This window comes from Paralichthys olivaceus, chromosome 8, assembly GCF_024713975.1.
Source record: "Paralichthys olivaceus isolate ysfri-2021 chromosome 8, ASM2471397v2, whole genome shotgun sequence".
NCBI classification, from domain to species: Eukaryota; Metazoa; Chordata; class Actinopteri; order Pleuronectiformes; family Paralichthyidae; genus Paralichthys; species Paralichthys olivaceus.
In genome coordinates this window covers 26,952,467-26,973,267 of record NC_091100.1, presented here as the reverse complement: position 1 = coordinate 26,973,267, position 20,801 = coordinate 26,952,467, and the positions used below count along the sequence as shown (strand labels likewise).

The window sequence follows — 20,801 nt, the reverse complement described above, 5'->3', positions numbered from 1 at the left end:
AGAGTCCAATTAGCAAACAGATGGCTTCATTACCTCTAACGCTGCTGCACCAGTTGACGCTTCTCCTTTCCACAAGCTTTGTCTCTGTTTGTCACACCTACTGTGGCAATCCATTAGGATCATTATAGTAGATCTGATTGTTTAACTTGTCCCTCAGGATCGTAAATGTAGACAGTTTGCGCTGCTACCCGCCCCAGTTGCTGCCCGCTAGCATCACTTCCAGCAAGCTATACTCCATCTCAATCCACAAACTACCAGGTTTTTGCTACTATCTTGATCTTACACAATATTTGTGGCAAATCTCAGGACATCTGGAGGCTTTTGGATGAGCTGCGGAACAGAGACTCCGTCTTGAGCAGCTTCATTGACAAGCAGTCAAAATACTTGAGGCAAACATCCCTGACACTGTTCTTTGGAAGCCCTCCACCTGTACCTGGCTTTCATCCTGCTCTACTCCAAATCACAAGTCCCCTTGGGCTGAGATCGTAGTCCCCAGGCATAAGAGGGGCTCTGGTGAGACTGTCTCCCCACCCCCACTCAATCTTTCCAACTGCTTCACCACTCTTTCTGATGAATCTTTGACACATCCAGCAGATCTGTCTGCAGCACTTGACCTCCCCCCATTCCTTGAAAAAAGCACCTGCTTGCTTTGAGCTCCCAAGTTGATACCAGTCTAACTGTAACTAAGCGGTCCACCCAAAAACAAAATTCAGCAGCCATCGTAAGGTACTGAAAGAGTCTGTGCTCCGACGCTCCGGTTCTTTTCGTTGCCCAGAATCGGGATATAATTCTTCATCCAAATCAGAGGTTGCTCCCTCCTTACTTACTCACCTACACATTTATCACTTGATCAGTCAGTGGCTTCTTCACACAGCATGGAACATGCACAGGAGATTTCTCCTCGCCCTCTTTTTTTACCACAAACACTTATAGTGGGTGATTCCATAACTAGGAAAATCCACTTTTTCAATGCAGTCACACATAACATCCCCGGAGCCACAGTCCCAGTCACCCTTGAAAAACTACCAGGCTACTGCGCTCACTCCCTCCATCCATAATCCAAATTATAGTCCATGTGGGAACAAATTACACGGCTCATCAGCAGTCTGAGCTCACCAAGAAGGATTTTGAACAGCTTTTCAACTCCTTGAATACCAATGGCAAATCTGTTTTTATCTCCAGTCCTATCCCCACACTGGGCCGCAGAGTTGGGTGCTTTAGCAGAATCCTCAGTCTTAATAGTTGGCTCAAGTCCGCCTGCTCAGCCCACTGCCTCGGCTTTGTTGATAACTTCAATTTGTTCCGGGGCGGTCTTCATTCTTCACGAATGACTCCATCCCAAAGCACTGGGGAGCAGAATGCTAGCGGCTAACATACAGCACGCTGTACACTCTGCTGCCCGAGACTCCCTGTTCCATGTTGACCAAAAAAACAACAAATACACTAAAAGCTCATGCATCTTAAATGCACATAGTGCCTCAAAATTCTCATCTAACTTTTCCACTGGTCTTCTTGACCATAATTCTTATGAGTCATCAGATCCAAATATTCTACTTAATGGCTTCAACAATACCTGTCAAATCACACTGGATATTATAGCCCCCATTAAAACAAGAATAAAATCACCTGTTAACACCTCTCCATGGGTTGATGACAGGCTACCAGAACTTAAAAGGCTCTGCAGAAAAAACAAAGAGAAGTGGAAAAAGACCAAACTCCATGTCCACGTCTTACATATGAAAGACCTCTAAACTTCTTGTAATAACAAAAGTAACTAATCACTAGTAATCACCATAATCCCAGATTCCTTTTTAAAACCATCAATAGATTTATAAACCCTGCTCTTTCTGCCCTTCTGGCCACTCCAAATACCGACTGTGAAAAGTTTTCATCTTTCTTTATGCAAAAAATCCATGACATTAGAACTAACATTGCACCACCCACCTCCATCATCCACAATATTGCAGAGCAGTGGACCATCCCACAGGGCTCTCACCATAGCAGCCAGAAACAAACCATTCAGGTTTTAACATTTTTATTTTAAACTTTTAAACAAAACTGTCCAAAATACACTTAAAGGGTCCAGATCTATAAGCTGGATGACTGGCTTTGCAGCTCAGTCTCAGTCCTCCTGAATGTCCTAGTGTGTCTTTGTTTTGAGTGTTTCTCCCAGCTTGTGTGTTTCTTCCATGAGGCAGCTCTGCCACTACCTTTTAAACCTGAGGATCAATCAACTAACTGCTCTCACCTGCGCTGATTGATCCTCTGTGGTGCAGGTGAAGGTGCTCTCCTACCCCCCTCACCTCCGCAAGAATAAAAAAGGCACAGAGGTAATGACATCTGATCTACTGAGCATATCACATGGCTCTCATAGCACTGCCATACAAGCCAGTAACCAGTCAGATTAACCTTTAGCCTCTCTCAACGTTATTGTGATTAATAGGCTGAAACACTTGATGTCATCAAGGTACAATTGAACAATTATTTTAATTACAACAACCAGTCTTACAGAGCTCAAATGTGATAGTTAAACTGCTCTGTGGCCCAAAGAATTTAACTGAATTGTACACCTTTCATTATAATTTGTTCTTCTTCCATGGATTTTATTATTTTTCTTGTGAAGCACTTTGTAACTTTGTTAGATAAGTTCTATACAAATACATTTTTAATAATAATAATAATTATTATTATTATTATTATTAGTAAGTCCTGATAGGTGGAGTAGATTTTCAAGATGGATGATCTAGCATGACATACGTGAGCTTGCACCCAAACACAACATAATAAATGTTCACCATTATTTTCTACAGTACCTTACTTAGGTGTAATTAAGTTCACCTGCCCATCTACCCTCTGTTTGCACCATATGACCATTCTGCTATGTGATTGGGTTGCAATTGTCCAGTCAGAGTCAGGGTCTAAATTTGAACTTCAGTATCACACTGAGCGTGGGAACTTCAGAACACTTGTAGCAGCCAGTAGACTGGACTGCTCCTTTCCTCTTCCTCACAGCAGATTGCTGTGAGGGAGAGGAAGGGCTGTGGAAAAGGGGGTGTGTTAAGATCCATATGATTGGGACACACCTGTGAGCCAGAGGGGGAACAGGGGGAGAATGTGGGAGAAGAAGAGGAGAGCAGGAGCAGAGAAACAAAACAGTGGCTGGAACAGGGGTGAGTTTTTGGAGAGAAGCAACCGAAGAAACCGAAGAAAGCTGAGGGACCACGTCTTCCTGAATCATCTGAGCAGGTTTGGATAACTTTACCTTTTTTGGTCATGATTAACGTGAACGACAGCTCAGGATTTTAACTGTGGATCATTGCTCCTTTGGAAACTCATTATTTCCTTTTGCCCAGAGACTGCCACTATTTTGCACTCACCACTTTGCCCATTCCACACTATCCCACAGCCCCTTACCCTTTCATAAATCTGGGAAATCACAACTTCTCCCAGTTTGGACTCTCCCTTCCCCCTCATATCCCAGTAACACCACCTGGACATTTACAAATGGACAATATTTAAACGAAAAAAAGCAAAAGAAGGACATTTACTTTGAATTAATTGTTGTATGTTGTTGCTGATATGTTTTTAATGTGAGTCAGGACAAATTCTGAAATTAACTGAAGTGTTTTTATTTTATTAAAGTTATTTATTTTGTCCTGAAATTCTGTTAAAGCATTAATAATTCTTGAAATTTAATATTGGAGTGGACATTATGTGATTTTGATTTAAAACTATTCTTTCAACATTTTGTGGTGTGTGACCTTATTGAGACCGAAAACCCTGAGGTATCTGTGATAAATTTGATATAATTTATAATTAATATTGTCATATCTGGCGCCCATAATTAACATACTTCAGGTCTTCTTAAGTTACGCTACACACTAAGCTTTACACAAAGGTTTCTACTGAAAGTCGGTACAAGTAGTTCACTTATTTTAAGTGTCTTTGTGTGACCTCCCCACTGATATCATCTGGTGATTTTACTCATAGTATATTTTTTCAAATACAAATCTTTTCTATACACGAACAAACTTATTTTCTCTTGAACATTTATTTAACAGGTTTGCAAAGGTTGATTTACAAACTTATTTGTGAACATCACTCTACACTCTTCAAAATTGAGTCCATACTTTTCCTCAATAAATTTGAGTTACATTCTCATATATATTTTTTCTTTCTTTTCATTTCTATATTTTTCTGAAATAGATTAATTGGTGTGACTATAACCAAACATTCTTTTATCCAAAACCTGACTGGTTTGACAGAAGCTCTTTGATAATGCTAAGATCTCACAATTTATGACCTACATAACCGACTTTTCTCTTGTCATCTCCATTCACCTCCAGGTTCCACATGATTTTCTCTATGACCTGCTCCATGATGACGGAGCCAAAAAAAAAGAGACACAAACACCATAACACCAGTGTTTTGCTGACTGCTAGAAAAAGTGCTTTGTTTTTGTTTTTTGGGATAGCATTTTCATTTCAGAGAACTTTAATTTACATTTGAGGTGGTATACAAAGATAAAAAACGGACTGTGGTTGAGCCAGCCAATGATTAGAGAAAATATTGAAATGGAAAGGATCGGTACCAGCACAACTAACAAAGTCTTAATTATGTTTGAGTTACATGCTTTCAGTGTAAGAAGATAGAAAAATAACACACAAACACACACACATATTCCATACCTGTCCCAGCTCCACCATTAATTCACAGTATCGTTGAATCTGTCCCAGTCTCAGATGGATGTCTGCTGCTTCTTTCAGCCTCTCTTCTTTACTGGGAGCTCCGATGCCTCCTCCAAACTTACACATCCTCACAATAGTCAGCTCCTGAGCTTCAGACTGAGTGACGGAATAGAAAACAATCAAACAGGAAGAAAAAGTTTTAATTATTCTAATTGTAAACAAAGCTAAACATACTATATGTATTCTTCGATTGACATTGTGAATGGGAGAACCTTGATTCAAATCATATGAACCAGAAGATTTGTAGATTTTGGTGACTCTATACTTTACAGTAGTGATGTACTTGAATATTTTTGAAGTGTTTTCGGCGTTGCACTTTGTAGACAGTCCCTGCCCACTAGTCTGCTATGCATAAAGACCAAAGGTTTTCCTCCTGATTGGATTTGGGCTTGTTTTGATGAAAATAATGCTGTAGCTGATTGTGTACATTAATCTGATTGGAAGGCGGCTTTATTAGTTATTTATCAATAAATTCAGAATCTGTGAATATCTTTCCAACTTGCAGTCAAGTAACTACTGTGATTTTGACACAGACACATAGCAAGCCGAATAGCACGTGGTCTGAGATATCACATGTGCATGCAATACTTTCTGCTGCGCACCAGAAACTATCATCTTTCTTATGCCATGTCCCCTTAGGGGCTCCATACCATACTATTTATTAAATCAATACAAATCTAGTGGCATACATGTAGAGAAAAATATAATTAAGATTGAGATAAAAAGGAAGCAAACTGCAGGAATCAACTGTATTTCTTTAGTTCACCTTAAATGAAGTATACAGCTCTTAGTTTTTTATACATTTGATTGGTCTTGCCCTAACTTTGTAAAGTGCCTTGAGATAATGTATGTTATGATTTGGCACAATACAAATAAAATAAAATTGAATTGAGTGTCTGTTATAAACTACAGCTGATCACTGTGTGGTCTCTCTGGATTTCTCTGTTTTTAACCGAGACTCTGGGACTAAGAGTAACTCACTGTTTTAAACTTGAGCAGGTGCTTCATGTGCATCACTCCTTTGCTGTAGCTGGCTGGTAGCAATGAGTCGTCCTGGCCATTAATGACTGACACTAAATCCCACAGGTTACTGGTGCCTTCTGGAGGCTGGCATGAGATAGAGTACACAGATATGTTCAGAAACGCATAAACATGTAGACAAATAGTGTTGACACTCACAGACACAAAAACAAATGTTCAATGCAGGTGATTACTTTTTTGTTATATATTCAATCAGTGATTGATTGATTCCAAAAAGGTGCTGGAGCTTTTTATCATTCATATATATATATATATATATATATATATATATATATATATATACGCAGCGATTCTTAATGTTTGCTTTACAAGTAATACCACCAAGCTTGCATGGCAGTGACTTTTAATTTAAACAGAAATTAAATTAAATTAATGCCTTTTCTAATCTGTGTTGATTTCATTTAAGCAAAGAAAAAAAATTAAGGATGTGGTGCGAGAGCCTGTTGTTGCCTCACAAAACTGTGGATTTAGATTGTGAAGCCCCTCACCCATTAATGAATCAGATGGTTTAAAATACATGGTGTCAAAGCTAAAGATCGTTTCATACTTTCATTTGTTCAAGGTGTGATACACAATAGAAAACATCAGCTTGGTGGTGAAAGTAGCAGTTTTTAATTTAAGTTCCAGTGTGTAAGATTTAGGTGAAAGGGAACTTTTGGTAGAATTTTTTTTTTTTTTTTTAAGATTAAGATTGAGATTAAGATTAATGTAGAATAATCCTCATGATGTTTCCACTAGTTCGTTTAATCTAAATTGTATGAATTGTAGTTTTCTTTAGCCCAGAAAAGACCCTTTATATTTAAATACTTTATATTTACATAGAGGGGACCCTCTCTACGGAGGCCGCCATGTTTTTTACATTCGTCCAGACTGGACAAACTAAACACCTTTTGAGTTTTTATGAAAACTGAAGGCTACCACAGTTTCTTTTTCATGTTTGGAAGGGGAGGGTCAGGTGAGGGGTGTTCAGCTGCAACATGTAATGTTAACACTAGATATCACAAAATTCTACACACTGTACCTTTATGTATGAAAACAAAACTCCCTTGTGAAGTACATTTTAAGCAGCATATTTACAGACCTAACAACCCTTCCCTTGTTGTATGTTGCATATCCTTAGACAAACTGCTGAGTCAAGCATTTCTCTTACACCATCAACCTTGAAGGGCATTATAAGGGCATCACACTGACTGAGCATTGATAAATAAGCATTTAGAATGTTGTTACCAAAAAGCATTCAGAGAACCAGCGTAGCTTCTTGGCCCTGATGTCTAAGTTCAGTTTGTCCAGCTCTTGTTTGATGTCTCTAGATACTTTTCCACAGAGCAGAGGAGGTGAACCAGGAATCATGGCTGTGTCTGCAGAAACACACAGCCACCATGGTTTAATGAGAGCTGAGAACATAAAACCTTGACACAGAACAAATCAAGTCTGTTCTTACCTGTGTTTCCTATTATCTTTTCCCAAGGCTGGTCAGTAAGAATGTTCAGCAGCAATGGAGAGATGAGGGGTGTGAGAGACCACAGCCTTACTGTACTGTCTCTGCTACAGCTGGCCATGGTAAAAGGACGATTCTGGTGACATGTCAAACCTACACACACAATTAGATTTAATGATATGGAAAATAGGGTTATAGGTTCTTTAAATGGTAATTGTTATATAGCTCTTTCTAGACTTGACCACTCCAAGTGCTGTACAATACAGTACTTTACAGCTTGCCATTCACCCATTCACACACACATTCATACAGTGCATCTATGGGCAGCACTTTTTCCTATGATGGACCATTCAGGGGTTAGCATCTTGCCCAAGAACACTTTGGCATGCAGATAGGAAGACTGGGATTGAACCACTAACCTTCTGGTCAGAGGACAACTGCTCTACTGCTCAGCTACAGTCGCATTAATAACTCATTCAAAATTTCAATGGGGATTTCACAGAGGGAAATCTTTTCATTTAATGGAGCCATGTGTTCATGTACAACAGCACAAAAAAAAGCGGTTTATAGTTCAAAATTGTATAGTGTACATATGAGATACAATTCATTCCCACGTTTTGAATGAAATTAAACGAATAACATCTTCTAAGCACACCATTGAATTTTGAGTGTTAAATAAATAGTAAATGGTCTGTATTTATGCTTTTCTAGTCCTGATGGCCACTCAAAGCTCTTTACAGAACAATGTTTAACTTTCACCCATTGACACATTTATACAGTGCTTCTATATGTAGTACTCTCTCTATTACACATCACTTACACTGTCAGCACAGCCATCAGGGGCAATTTGGGGTTCAATGTCTTGACCAAGGACACTTCAGCATGCAGAATGGGGAAGACTGTGATCCACAGCCGTATAATAGTACAATGTGGCCGTGATATCATATCTTTTCAAAAGTATATAACAAAATGTGTAATATATGTCTTTGTCAGAAGTACTTTATATGACACAATGCCTTTCTAAAAAACTAAAACTGCTTATCTATTTAATGTTATTTCGGTTTATAAAACCTTTATATCATTTAAATATACTTTATTTTATGAAACTGACATTTTTATTTAATTTTCAATGAAGAATGTCATTCATCACACATAGATTGGTTTGTTTGGAATTATTAGGTTGTTCATTCTACAATACCGTCTTACCATAGACATCAGCTCCGTGGTCATAGGCTGTATCTAGACATGTGCCATCTCTTGTGTCCCACACTCTGATTGTATAATCCCAAGAACCTAGAAAATAAGACAGCATTTTACTACTCAAATACAAATGCTGAAAGAGTACCATCACTTAGTTGTATAAGTTGTAGATTCCAACTGCAGACACTAGATGTTCCTCAATAGCTATATTTAACTGTCAGCATTGACTATGCCTCCAGCAGACAATTCGTCAACTACCTATTTTACATTACATTTTATAGTGGTTAGAGTAAAGGTGAATTATACAATACCAGCTCTATCCAGGTATGTGGTCTCTTCAGTGCAATTCCATGTATCAAAAGTGAACCTCAAACCTACAATCCGCATTTTCTTTTTTAAAACAGATCATGTTTACTCTCCTGTGGAGTCTATTAAGGCATTGAAAAAATGCAAGCAGGAATGTGTGTGGATCAGCAGTGCAGACACTGATAACATATTTATACTAAAACAGATGGAATTAATGAAAATAATTGTAATTAATCACTACTTTTACTGGCATCTACCCACTTATTCTACAAATGACTGTCTGCCTGCCTTCCTGTCTGTCAAGCTACCACAGTGTGTGGCACCAATTCCACGATGATGCAGCCAGAATGTTCAAATCAACAGCCAAAGGAGATGCAGACAGGTGGCTGCAGACATTGCCCCCCATCATTAGTTTTGCAGTAAAGAGGTTCAGTATTGCAAAATGCAAGACCACTAAACCAAACTTCACCATGAAACAAAGGGTGGACAAGATCCTCCAACTGCGAAAAGGCAGTTCAAGGCAGCATCTGAGGACGAGAAATAACCACTTGCGGAGCTTCACAACATCATTGGGAAGAAGTTCTTTACCCTGCGCTGAGCAGAATGTCACAGGAGAAGGAAAAGAGAAAGAGCCCTCTTGGACATACCATGTCCTTTGACTTTAACACCAGGGAGCCAAGCATCAAGGAGCTGGAAACTTGGCTTTGTCGGAACTGGCAGGTTCAAGGCTTGAATTGAAACAAGCAAGGCATTTTACCTTGAGTTCTCTGGCCTCTGCTGGTGTACATAGTAACCCTTTCCACTGTGGAGACCGTGGAGAGTAATATCAGCAGCAGCTACCTCCGACATTGGGTCTGCTGCAAAGAATAAGCAGTACAGCACTGTATGTGAGGAACAAACTCCAGCTCCCCATCAGCAGCCTAGATGAGAAGTTCTGTTACACAAGAGAGGCAACACTCTATCGCGCCTCCAAGGACTCTAGGGTGGCATCAGCAGGCATTGTTGTGTGGACAGGCATGAAGTATAGAGCCAAGGAAGGCCTTGAGATAGCAGAGTCATGGCTGAGACACAAGGATTTGGTGGGCACAGTGGCAACCAGACCAGGTTGGAAGCAATCCCTCAATTTTGCTAGCATAAGGCCCATGCCTCCCATGGACAGACACCATCTAGTTCTGGACAAGGTGTGGGAAGATATCGCAGAAGAACGGACCAGCAGGATGGTGAACATGTGGCAGATGAGAGCATGGACAAGGTGGGAGGGTGCTCTGGAGAAAAGGAGCTCCTGGAATGATATCTGGCAGGTAGAGCCCCAGCAATCAAGTCCATGGTCAAAGTACTGACTGATGTCCTACCAATCCCAGAATATCTCCATATTTGGGGATAGAGGGTTTCAGTAGCATGTCCACTGCTCCCTTGACGAGGTTCCCTTAAGCACATTTAGCAGTTTAGCAGCTGCCCAACAGCCCTGGGGTTAGGCCGCTACCACTGGCAACACAACATGGTACCCATGACCTTCACTGAGGCCATCTCCTAAATCGTGGTTAACAGGAGCTGGTGAGAAACCTCAGCTGCAACCCAGATCAGCAGCCGGGCTGCTTACCTTAGCATCAGACTGGGAGCTGTTAGTAGACTTGAAGAGGAAGCTCAAATTCTCGGACCATGTTATGGCAACAAGCAGAAGTGGTCCAAGTACCAGGAACTGGCAGAGCAGTGCCAAAAGAACAGTTGAGCAATCCCCCACCAGATTATTTTGATAATCGGATTATCTTTATTTCACAACATTCCGCAGGTGCTGAACTTCATAATGATAACAACATTCATACAACAAATTCAAGAGCTTTGATTTTTAAGGTTGTGAACTGAAGATTGTGTCACTTGCTTAACAGACCTCTGAAATTGTTGACATGCAACATATGAGAAAATAACAGCTATTACGTAAATCATTGAAACATATATAATTCATAATATCTATAAATTTAAACTAATATTAAACATGTATTATACACCCATACAGTGATTGAGCAAATTCTGTTTCAATTTGTAAAAAACATTGACTATAAAATCTTAATTGCAGATAAAACAGGTAGAATGAATGGAAAGTTTTCTAACTTCTCTCTGCAGCATAGACTGCATAACAAAAGCTCTTCATACATTGCCCAGCACACAAAAAATAAAGAATTTATTTTGGAACTGTTTGAGGAGGACTCACTAACAGGGTGTAATTCTTAAGTAGGTTCAGACTAAGCAAATAGCCCATTCCAAACAGGCATGTTTAGAACTGCATTACCTGAAATGAGGAGGTAAGGAACCTCTGTGTTCCACATTAAGCCTCTGACTGGAGCTGTGTGACCACTCAGCACATTGATGCATGCATCCTGTGTGTAGTCCCATATACGAACAGTTCTGCACAGAAGGACAGAGATTACTCTTTGAATTACACTAAACTAAATACCCAATCCTTATTTTCTTCACCTTACAAAATGCATGTATATTCAGATGTGATGTGAGTTCAGAGTTAAGTTACAAATGATAAATCAACACATCATAATGACTAATTAAAGCATCTAAAATTATTACATAACATAGACTTGGTTGTTGTTTAGAACAGTTGTTTTAAAATACCTGACAATTCAGTGAGAGCAATAGCTCAAATGCTGCTGTGTTTTAAATTTCAGTGGTGGGATGACACTTTTGAAGCAGGGAATGGTCATTAAATTGTTGTACACACAATAAAAATCCTTGAAAAAGTCTTGGAATTTGAAAGACAAATATATTATTAAAAACATAGTGCTCAATGTTCTAATTTGACTCCTCGTTCTTAATTTTGTGCCTGATCATTTCTTGCTGCATTGAAACAAATTCCTCCTGTTGACCTCAGTCTGAGATACACCTTGGTCCCTATAGAAATACTCACCCATCATCTGATCCAGAGCACAGTATCCCCTCTCTGAGTGGAGACCAGCGGACGTGGAATACTTTAGCTAAGTGACCAGTGAAGACCTTCAGAGGCTGATCAGAGCTTGTTGCCAAGTAGTACACTCTGACATTTTTATCCTCGCAGCCTGTCGCAATCATGTCCCTGCAGAGAGAAAGAGGAGGAGGATATTTTACAAACTGGGGCCACTTGTAAGCAGAGGACACATCATTGTTACATCTGCCCTTGGAACTTCTGCCTCAGGGCCTCTGTAAACTACGTTTCCTTGGAGTGAGTCTCTCTCTCTCTCTCTCTCTTTTTCTATTTCTGTTTGAGCGAGTGATTTTCTGCCAGTGAGCAAGAGTCAGGGCAGAACACCAGCTACGCTTCATCACCTAATCAGCCCTCTCAATATACTCTGCCCTGCCATTTTCACACTGCCAGATGATAGATTCAACTACTACTGATTATGTGTGTGTCTATAGGGTCAACTAGTTAGCTGCCCCTAACACTACAATCAGCATGGACCCAGCAGGCACAGCGTCACTTTCCCCCTCCATCGAGCTCTCGCTGGAAGGCATTCTGCTTCAAAAACATGATCAGGTTTTAAAGACTTTGATTTGTTGTTGTTTCTTATATTATTATTATTATTTAACTTTCATCACAAAAACCAAAACAAAACATCAACACCCTTACTAAACAGACAATAAAGACCAAACATACAAAAGCATAATAGACAACAACCACAAATGACCACACATTTTTTTTATATTCAGTGATAATAAATCAAATGGCGAGGAATAGCCAGAATGGATATCATGCAAAATTTGGGGTGTTATTCAGGGAAGTTAAGGTGCTCTCATATTTTTCAGAAAAACCTTCTAGCTCCAAAGCCGAACAAAACGTTTATCCCTGATACTAGTTCCCTTAACTATCTGGAAAAACAAGGAGCACTGGTAGCTTTCCATTCACTGAGTATTATTCTTTTTGCTACCAACATACCAAACATATTCAGCTTTTTTATATGTACATAGCTTTTGTTTTTTTGTCTTTGTTCTTGTTTATGTCTATGTTTGTTTGTTTTTTTAACTGTTGTTCTAAGAGAGCTAAGAAAAACCGAAGTCAAATTCCTCATGTGTGTTCACATACCTGGCAATAAGAGTGATTCTGATTCTGATAAGGGTCCGCTGTGCAGTAGGTGGCAGAGAAGTCAAACAGCCAAACCAGTGCTCAGCTCTATATATGCTGTAAAATTATTACAAGTACAAGTCTGCGACAGTAGTCAGTCCTTTAGCTTTCCAGTAAGGCTGATCTAAAGGCCTGATCAGACTGAGATGGAATAAAATTATGATTAAAACAAATGAGAGAATATAACGAAAATTTGAAGTACCCTTTTATAATTTACAGGGAATTTTTCAGAACAAAATTATCATCAACTAGATTCAATGGATAATCCTTTGTGGATAACAGGAAATCTGCGTACAATTCCAATTACAACCACTTGGGTGTATCAGGGAGCTCATTTGACTGGGGAAGCTGATCTTGTCAATAAATTAGAGCTCTGGCATTAACTGCATATATCTCCTTTCAATCGAAATAGCCAGCCACCTAACATTTCAGCAGACCTAGATTTCAGATGCGAGAACACCTTCCCTCTCTTAACTTGACCTATATCCTTTATATTCCAAGTAACAAAAGTTAATGGCGGCTGTGGCTGAGGGGTAGAGCAGTCTATAAAACACACCCACCTTATTAGGAGGTCTATTTCAGCAGAGCAAAATTCCCATCACTCTCTTTGCTTGCCCTGCTGCTGCATCAGTATTGCTGCCAGTTGCTTCAGCCCTCCCACCACCCCAGCATCCACCTGTAGGCTCCGACAGGGGGGTGACAAGCATTCGCTCATCACTCCCATCATAACTGTGTAATCTTATCGAGGGAAGTGATTCAGTCGGAGCCTAGACGCTAAACACTAGCCTGTTCTACTGTTGCAATAAACTTTAAAATTGAATCGTGAGTTGTCTGACTACAATATAACACAAATAATCACTCATCAAATTTCAATGATGTTTGAAACAATCCCCAGTGTGGCCGATATACCATAACCCAATCCCACTTGTTGGCCATGCCCCCATCTTCTCAAGGAAACAACAAAGCAGTGATATGGATTCATCAGGTAACGTGTCTGACACAACCTTTGTTTGCTTTTAGAGAAACAGAGATAGACGGCGAGAGAGAGATAGAGAGCATGTGTGTGACACAGGAGGCCATCATAATTAGCCGACATACAGTATGTTCAGTACATATTGTATAACTAACATTATCATTGCTTATGTTTGCAATGATATTGAAGGGGACAACTCTCAGGTTACGGACCAGCCTGTCCCCCAGTAAATCTGCCCCTGCGTTTGGACTTACTAATGCTTACACTGTCTTCCTTTATTTTCATAAACAATATACTGATTTAGATCATATTGTTTATGATTTCTTTTTCAAGATTTCTCTTTGTCCCTGTCTTTTTTTTCCTCTCCCTTGAATGTTTTTATTTTCATATCTTTCTCTTAAAAACGCTCACGATTTTTTAATCATCATCGTACATCATGTGAAATACCAGGAGCGAGTGAAAATGTGTGTCTGTTTCTGTTTCCTCCTCCACTGCTCCTGCTCTCACTTTAACTAATGAACACTCATCACTAGTTATCAGAACCTGATCAGTACATGAAGTAACTCAGTGTCTGATTGATTCCAGAGTTTATGAGACTGCATTTAAACATCATGAAAAAGAAGTCATCCACATAATGTGTGCACTCAGTACAACATGTGAGGTGACACACACAGGACTCAGCGTTTAAGTGACTGGAGCAACACAGATTCATGATCCAACACCATTGATTAATAACTAAACACAGGATCATCATCTAAATAATCCCAATAAAAAATGGAACAAATGAACGTGAACTAGTTCATTTTCATCTGTATGAACTGAACTAGTTCTTTTTAATTGTGAACTGGCGCAACACTTCTCATCAGTCCCTGTTTACACCCTGAATAATTTCTGTAGAAGCGCTCATGGAATAGTCCATGGTAGAGGGGTTGCAAAGACACTAGTGAATTATAGGCATTCTGATGCCGTTTTAGCGTATGGATTTTTAGCAAAAAAGTTAAAAAAAAATCTTAGCCATAAGTTTATTAGGTTCTTCATGGGGCCCCTGGTAGTTCGGGGCCCAAGGCAATTGCCGACCTTTACCTAATGGTTATGTCCGCCTCTGAACCCTTACCACTCACCTTCATTTCCTCCCTGTACCTCTGGGCCTGTGCCACTGAATCTGCTTTATTGGAACTCAAATGTCACTTCACCACCAGCCCCAGTTCTCACCCAACCCGACCTGGACATTCAGTTTATCGTGGAAGTGGATGCCTCCGACACTAGGTGAGCCATTATGTCAATGTTCCCCCTCTGATCTAAGACCTAACCCCTTTGCCTCCTTTTCCCACAAATGTCCATCTGCAGAGAAGAATTATGATATTTGAAGGACCGGCTCTTCCCTTCATTGTGTGGACAGACCACATAAACCCATCCTACATTTAGGCCGCCAAACGTTTGGATGGAGGTTTTCATTCCCTCAGTTAAGGACCATTTGCACCACTGCCAGCGGTCATGGGAAATGGCCTGGACTGCCCTCATGTAAGCGTCCACTAAGACCTAGTCCCAACCAAGTGCCACTGCATCCCTGCTTCAGTCTTTACCACTGGCCAAAAGAGATGGCTCTTTTCCAAGGATCTTCCCCTCAAAGTTGATTCTAAGAAATTGCCTCTTGGTTCATTGGTATCTTTGATAGTATTATCAATCCCTCTGCTGCACATCTAAAACTTCTCTAAGAATTCATCCCACCTTTTATGGTTCATTAATCAAACCTGTCTGCTCTAGACCTTTGTCCCCTCCTCCACCATATTCCCAAATCACAATTTGTCTCATAGGGCTTAACAAGGTACAACATCCTCTGTCCTTAACAAGAGCAAGGAAAAACTACATAAAAAACCCTTTTAACAGGGAAAATGTAGGAACCTCAGAGAGAGCCACATGTGAGGGATCACTCTCCCAGGACAGATTTTGATTAGAAGATATGTTTTTTAGCATAATGGAAAGGTGAGTCAATGTTAAAAGTATTTATTTATTTACCAAGTATTTACCACCAGTAAAGTTTTTTCATCGGTTTTCTTCGATCCGGAAAGTTTTCCAGAGCTACTTATTGGAGGAGCAGCAGCTCTCTATGGACTCCGCTGAGGACGCCAGAGACACCAGGGGAAGCCAGCCGGGGCGCTCATCAGACTGAGGCCACGGGTGTTTCGCACTGCGCTCCCGTCTATTCACCTGGCTAACGTCCGCTCTCTGGCCAACAAAATGGACGAACTGCTGCTCCTCAACACAACCAACACGGACTTTAACAGATCTGCTGCCTTGTGCTTCACCGAAACCTGGCTCGGTGAGCACATCCCGGACACTTCTCTCCACTTGCCTGTATTTCACCTGCACCGAGCGGACCGCGTAACGGAGCTCATGGGGAAAACGAGGGGGGGCGGAATCTGCTTTTACATTAACGAAGGTTGGTGTACTGATGTCACGGTTCAAATCAAATCATGCAGTCCTCACCTTGAGACATTATTCATAAACTGGAAACCGTTTTATTCACCATGGGAGTTTTCCTCGTTTATCCTGGTCATGAGTCTACATCCCTCCTCAGGCCTGTGTAACTGAGGCGTTACAACACCTGGCCGACCAGATAAACAACATGGAGAAAAAACACCTGGACTCTCTGTTCATTGTTTTGGGGGACTTTAACAGAGCAAACCTCAGCCACTAACTGCCAAAATATAAACAGCACATTAAGTGTCCCACCAGTGACATTAAGTGTCCCACCAGGGACACTAACACTCTGGACTATTGTTACACTGTTTTAAAGGACTCATACCACTCTATCCCCCGTGCAGCCTTGGGACTCTCTGATCACTGCATGGTTCATCTTATCCCGACCTACAGGCAGAAGCTGAAATCTGCTAAGTCTTTGGTCAAGACGGTGAGGAGATGGACACAAACTGTTTAAACTTCTCCCCTCTGGAAGGCGCTACAGAACACTGTACGCCAAAACATCCAGACATAAGAAAACATTTTCCCTCAGGCTGTCTCTGTGTTGAACAGCTAAACAGAAACATGTCCTTGTCTATATACCAGATATTTATGTATATATATTTTTACTTATTTTTACCTATTTAGCTTTTTACATATACATAGCTTTTGTTTTTTGTCTTTGTTCTTGTTTATGTCTATGTTTGTTTTGTTTTTTTAATTGTTTGTACTAAGAGAGCTAAGTAAAACCAGAGTCAAATTCCTCGTGGGTGTTCACACACCTGGCAATAACAGTGATTCTGATTCTGATTCTGATTTTATCTGATAGCAATGAAGGGAGAAGCAATGATAATTTTTTGCCTCTTTGTCTTAATTATTCCCACTATGCTGTATGGTAGGTTATCTATAGGTAATCACTGAAGGATCAATTTAAAACATTAGAAGTTAATATGACAACAGTATAAGAACAGTTAATTATAACAGTAATAAACTGTCATGATTCTTTGTTCCCATGAACTTTTGAAAAGTTTATGGAGCTTTACCTTGATTTCCTTGTGTTTCAATTGTGTTCTGTTTGGTTGTTGTCTCTGAGTTCTCCGTTTCCTGTTTTATTTCAAAATTACGCTCCTTGTGTGTCTCCAACTTGATTTCCTGCCTTTATCATGTTTTCCCCTTCCTTGTGATCATCTGCACCCGTTCTCCTAATGTGTTTCCACATGTGTTGAATCGTTCCTGCTTCCCTTGTGAATATAAGTCTCTGTGATTCCTTTTGTCTTGGTCAGTTCATCTTGTTTCCCTTTTTCCACACCAATTGTGTGTTTCAACTTTTTCTAGTTTCCTCATCTGTATGTGGGTTTTGATTAGTTGAACATTTAGCTATTAAAGGAACTTTTTTACTGGAACCTATGGCTCCAGAATTTGGGTCCTTCTGCTCTCTGTATCTTAACATTAACATTACTAATATTCATAAAGGCATGCCACTCTACAATAAGGGAAATAAAATAGCATTACTGGCTGTGGTGTATTGTACATGTGAGATGAATATTTTGGACTGTTAACTTCAATAAGAAAACAATATTACTTTAAGTTCAACTTTATTGTCCTGAGGAGAAATGTGTTTTGTAGCCAGACAAAATCACAAAATCTCACAGAAAGCACAGGCACAAGAAAGAAAACCATCTAAATACATCAAATAAAAATCGTCATTTTCCCCCCTTCTGCCAGTTCCTTCTGACTAACCTGCAGTCATAAATTCATTTTGTCAGTTTAAAATCAGTTTTTTTGGAAGAAGAGCAACCCTTGTTTTTGGTTTCTTGTCAGAAATGGAGGTTTTACGGTGTGGAGATGGGGTTGAGGTCAGCCTATAGGTCAAAGGCTGGGATTACACATCCTGGCTCAGTGATGCCTGAAGCCAGACCAGGAATGTCCACTACATTATCTAGAAATATCTTGCAATTGTGCTTGTTAAGTTTTGTCTTTCAAGTCTTACTATATACCACATATACTGTTCAAATAAGTGAAATAAGAAAAGCAGTAGTTACTAGGTGGGCCATATGTAACCAACAGCAATGTGAGGTGACAGAGTGAATGAAGTCTTACTTGTTGTTCTGGCTCCAGTCACAGCCAAACACAGCAGCAGGATGTTTGTACTTATGCAGGATTTTGCCATCTATGGTCCGAATAATACTGTTGTTAAAATAAAATAAAAAAACATGTATGACTCTCTATGGGATAAATAGATAGAATACATAAAATACTCTCTCTGATAAAAGAACAAACTCCTCACCAAGCATAAAAAGAGCACTTACCAGAATCCGTCTCCACTACAGGTAGCGATCCTCTTAGAATCCTTATGGCTCCATGATATACAGAATATACCATTCTTACCATGCTGCAGAATAATAGAGATGTCGTTAACTCATACCACATCTATCTGGTAGTTTATCAAAGAATACAATTGTCTACAGCTGCAAGAGGAACATGTGCACATGTAGTGCTGGTGCAAAAAATGTGGAGACAAAAGCCATATTTTTTTACTGAATATTTGTTTCAGCTACGTGATTTTATTGATACATTCATTTTGCACTGAAAGTTAAAGTCACCTCATTAAAACGAGTGATGATCTTTCCTTTCCTGACATCCCAGATAAACGCTCCATTACGAGATGTCGCCCCTGCAATGCAATTCAGGTCGCCTTCAAGACACAAGACACACACACACAGAGAAAGATAATTAACTTTCACATGAGCAAAAGATTAAACACTTTACATGGAATGCTCAGATGGGACTAAAATTATTTTGTATCTCTATGTGAAATTTGTGAATGTCTCTTGTGTGTAAGGATGTTGTCTAATGAACATGATCATCTAAAGTTCATCTGAAGTTATTTTACACAGCATATTTTTCCATGTGGTGGAAAAGAAAATTATTCACCACAAAACAGTGTGTATGCACGTACATGAGTTTGATTGTTTATGTGGCGTTTATATACCTGGAGCCCAGGACAGAGAGTAGACCACTCCCTCGTTGCCAGGGGAGGTGCTAACAGCAGTTAGTGTATTTGTGTCCCAGATTTTAATAGTTCCATCAAAACTAGCCGTGGCCAATAGGTTGGAATCATCTGGCTTAAACTTACAGTCAAAAATAGTTTCTACATGACCCTGGAAACAATACGACAGCAGTGAACAAATAAATCATATGCTAAGAACACAAATATTTCTTCATCAAGCAGGTGTTAGCCGTTTAATTTACAGCACAAAGAATGTTACAAAATACCAGGTCTCTAAGGAAGTCCCACTTTTTGGCACCCATATCATAAAGTCCCACTCCTCCATCCATGAAGCAGCACACAGCGTGGCCAGGAGGCAGGGAGAAGGAGCGGTTCTGTGACAGGGTCGGGGGAGGCACCGCCTCACTGGTGGAACTGGTGTGCTGACTTTTACTGGGGGAACAGGAACTTGGAGCTGTAGTGTGAGTAGAGAGTGAATTAAGTCAAAGAAAATATCTAGTGTGCTATAAAATAAAAATAATCCTCATATTTCTTAAAATTCACTCTTATCCTTATATCACAGATATAAGAGCTGCTGAATTAATCACATGAAGCCTTAGTGTTTGAATGACTGCCCAGACAGTGCACATATGATAAAAGGTAACATACACAGCTGTTCTCACAAAGCACTGAAACACAAATGTACTTTGAAACAAAATTTTGACACAACCAGACAGAAACGCAAACAGAATATATATCCACAGCAGTTTTTCAACAACAGTCGGGCTGCAGATCTAACAAGTTTTACTCTAAATATTACCTTTTTTGGTAAGAGGGGAGTTAAGGACATGCAAAGCATGAAACCCAGTCTTTTTCAGTTTAAAGCTGTCCAGTGGAGTGGAGCGAGACACGTTCCACACCCTCAGTACTCCAACCTGAGAGTCTGACATACAAAGATGGCTGGTATGAGGTGTGGTGTAACCTGGTGTGGTGTAACCTGGTGATAAACACATTGAGGCAGATGGGAAATGAGATCATACACATATCCCACATAAACATGTAGCACCTTTACCTCCGGTAATGAACATGCCTGGCGCAGAGGGAACCCAGGCCAGACACTGAACTGATGCAGCCGCTGAGGGGAAGCAGAAGGATGTGATACAATTCAAGGCCTCACTGTCCACCAGCCTTATACCATTGTGGAGGTTAGATACTGTAGGAGAAAAAAACATGTTCATACACTGGCAAAAACTATGCAATAAATTAAAACTGTATTGATGTTGTTCTATTCAATGTGTCGTCATAAGTACACATTATCAAGAGAGTGATGATAATGTGATTATTTTGTCAAACCTAGCAAATAGTCAGTTGACAAAGGATCCCATTCCAGAGCACTAACTGGATCCTCTTCATCTGTGCCCTCTAATGATTCTGGACGTAACACATGCTTTTGGCTTTTACTCCCTAAACAAGAGCAGACAGCGGTGAAGAGGTTAAAGATGTGTGTTTACAGGTACAAAAGTGCAGGTGAACAGTTTACATTA

The 20,801-nt window shown here is 40.0% G+C and overlaps 1 protein-coding gene across 5 annotated transcripts in view; it reads right to left on the bottom strand.

Annotated features, from left to right (window-relative positions):
• The window catches only part of wdr17 (WD repeat domain 17), a 42,386-nt gene that overhangs the window by 9,181 nt on the left and 12,404 nt on the right, over positions 1–20,801 (bottom strand). For all 5 annotated transcript variants that reach the window (XR_011243862.1, XM_069530613.1, XM_069530615.1 and 2 more), the window contains 15 exons: positions 20,611–20,721; positions 20,330–20,470; positions 20,078–20,200; positions 19,545–19,732; positions 19,261–19,429; positions 18,872–18,963; positions 18,578–18,660; positions 18,369–18,455; positions 11,648–11,812; positions 11,021–11,136; positions 8,434–8,520; positions 7,231–7,380; positions 7,017–7,147; positions 5,730–5,855; positions 4,689–4,844 (listed from right to left, as the gene is read on the bottom strand). Coding sequence is in view for 4 of the 5 variants with exons in the window: in XM_069530613.1 (XP_069386714.1) it covers positions 4,689–4,844; positions 5,730–5,855; positions 7,017–7,147; positions 7,231–7,380; positions 8,434–8,520; positions 11,021–11,136; positions 11,648–11,812; positions 18,369–18,455; positions 18,578–18,660; positions 18,872–18,963; positions 19,261–19,429; positions 19,545–19,732; positions 20,078–20,200; positions 20,330–20,470; positions 20,611–20,721 (1,925 nt within the window). In the remaining variant the exon portion in view is untranslated. The remainder of the gene's footprint in view (positions 1–4,688; positions 4,845–5,729; positions 5,856–7,016; positions 7,148–7,230; positions 7,381–8,433; positions 8,521–11,020; positions 11,137–11,647; positions 11,813–18,368; positions 18,456–18,577; positions 18,661–18,871; positions 18,964–19,260; positions 19,430–19,544; positions 19,733–20,077; positions 20,201–20,329; positions 20,471–20,610; positions 20,722–20,801) is intronic.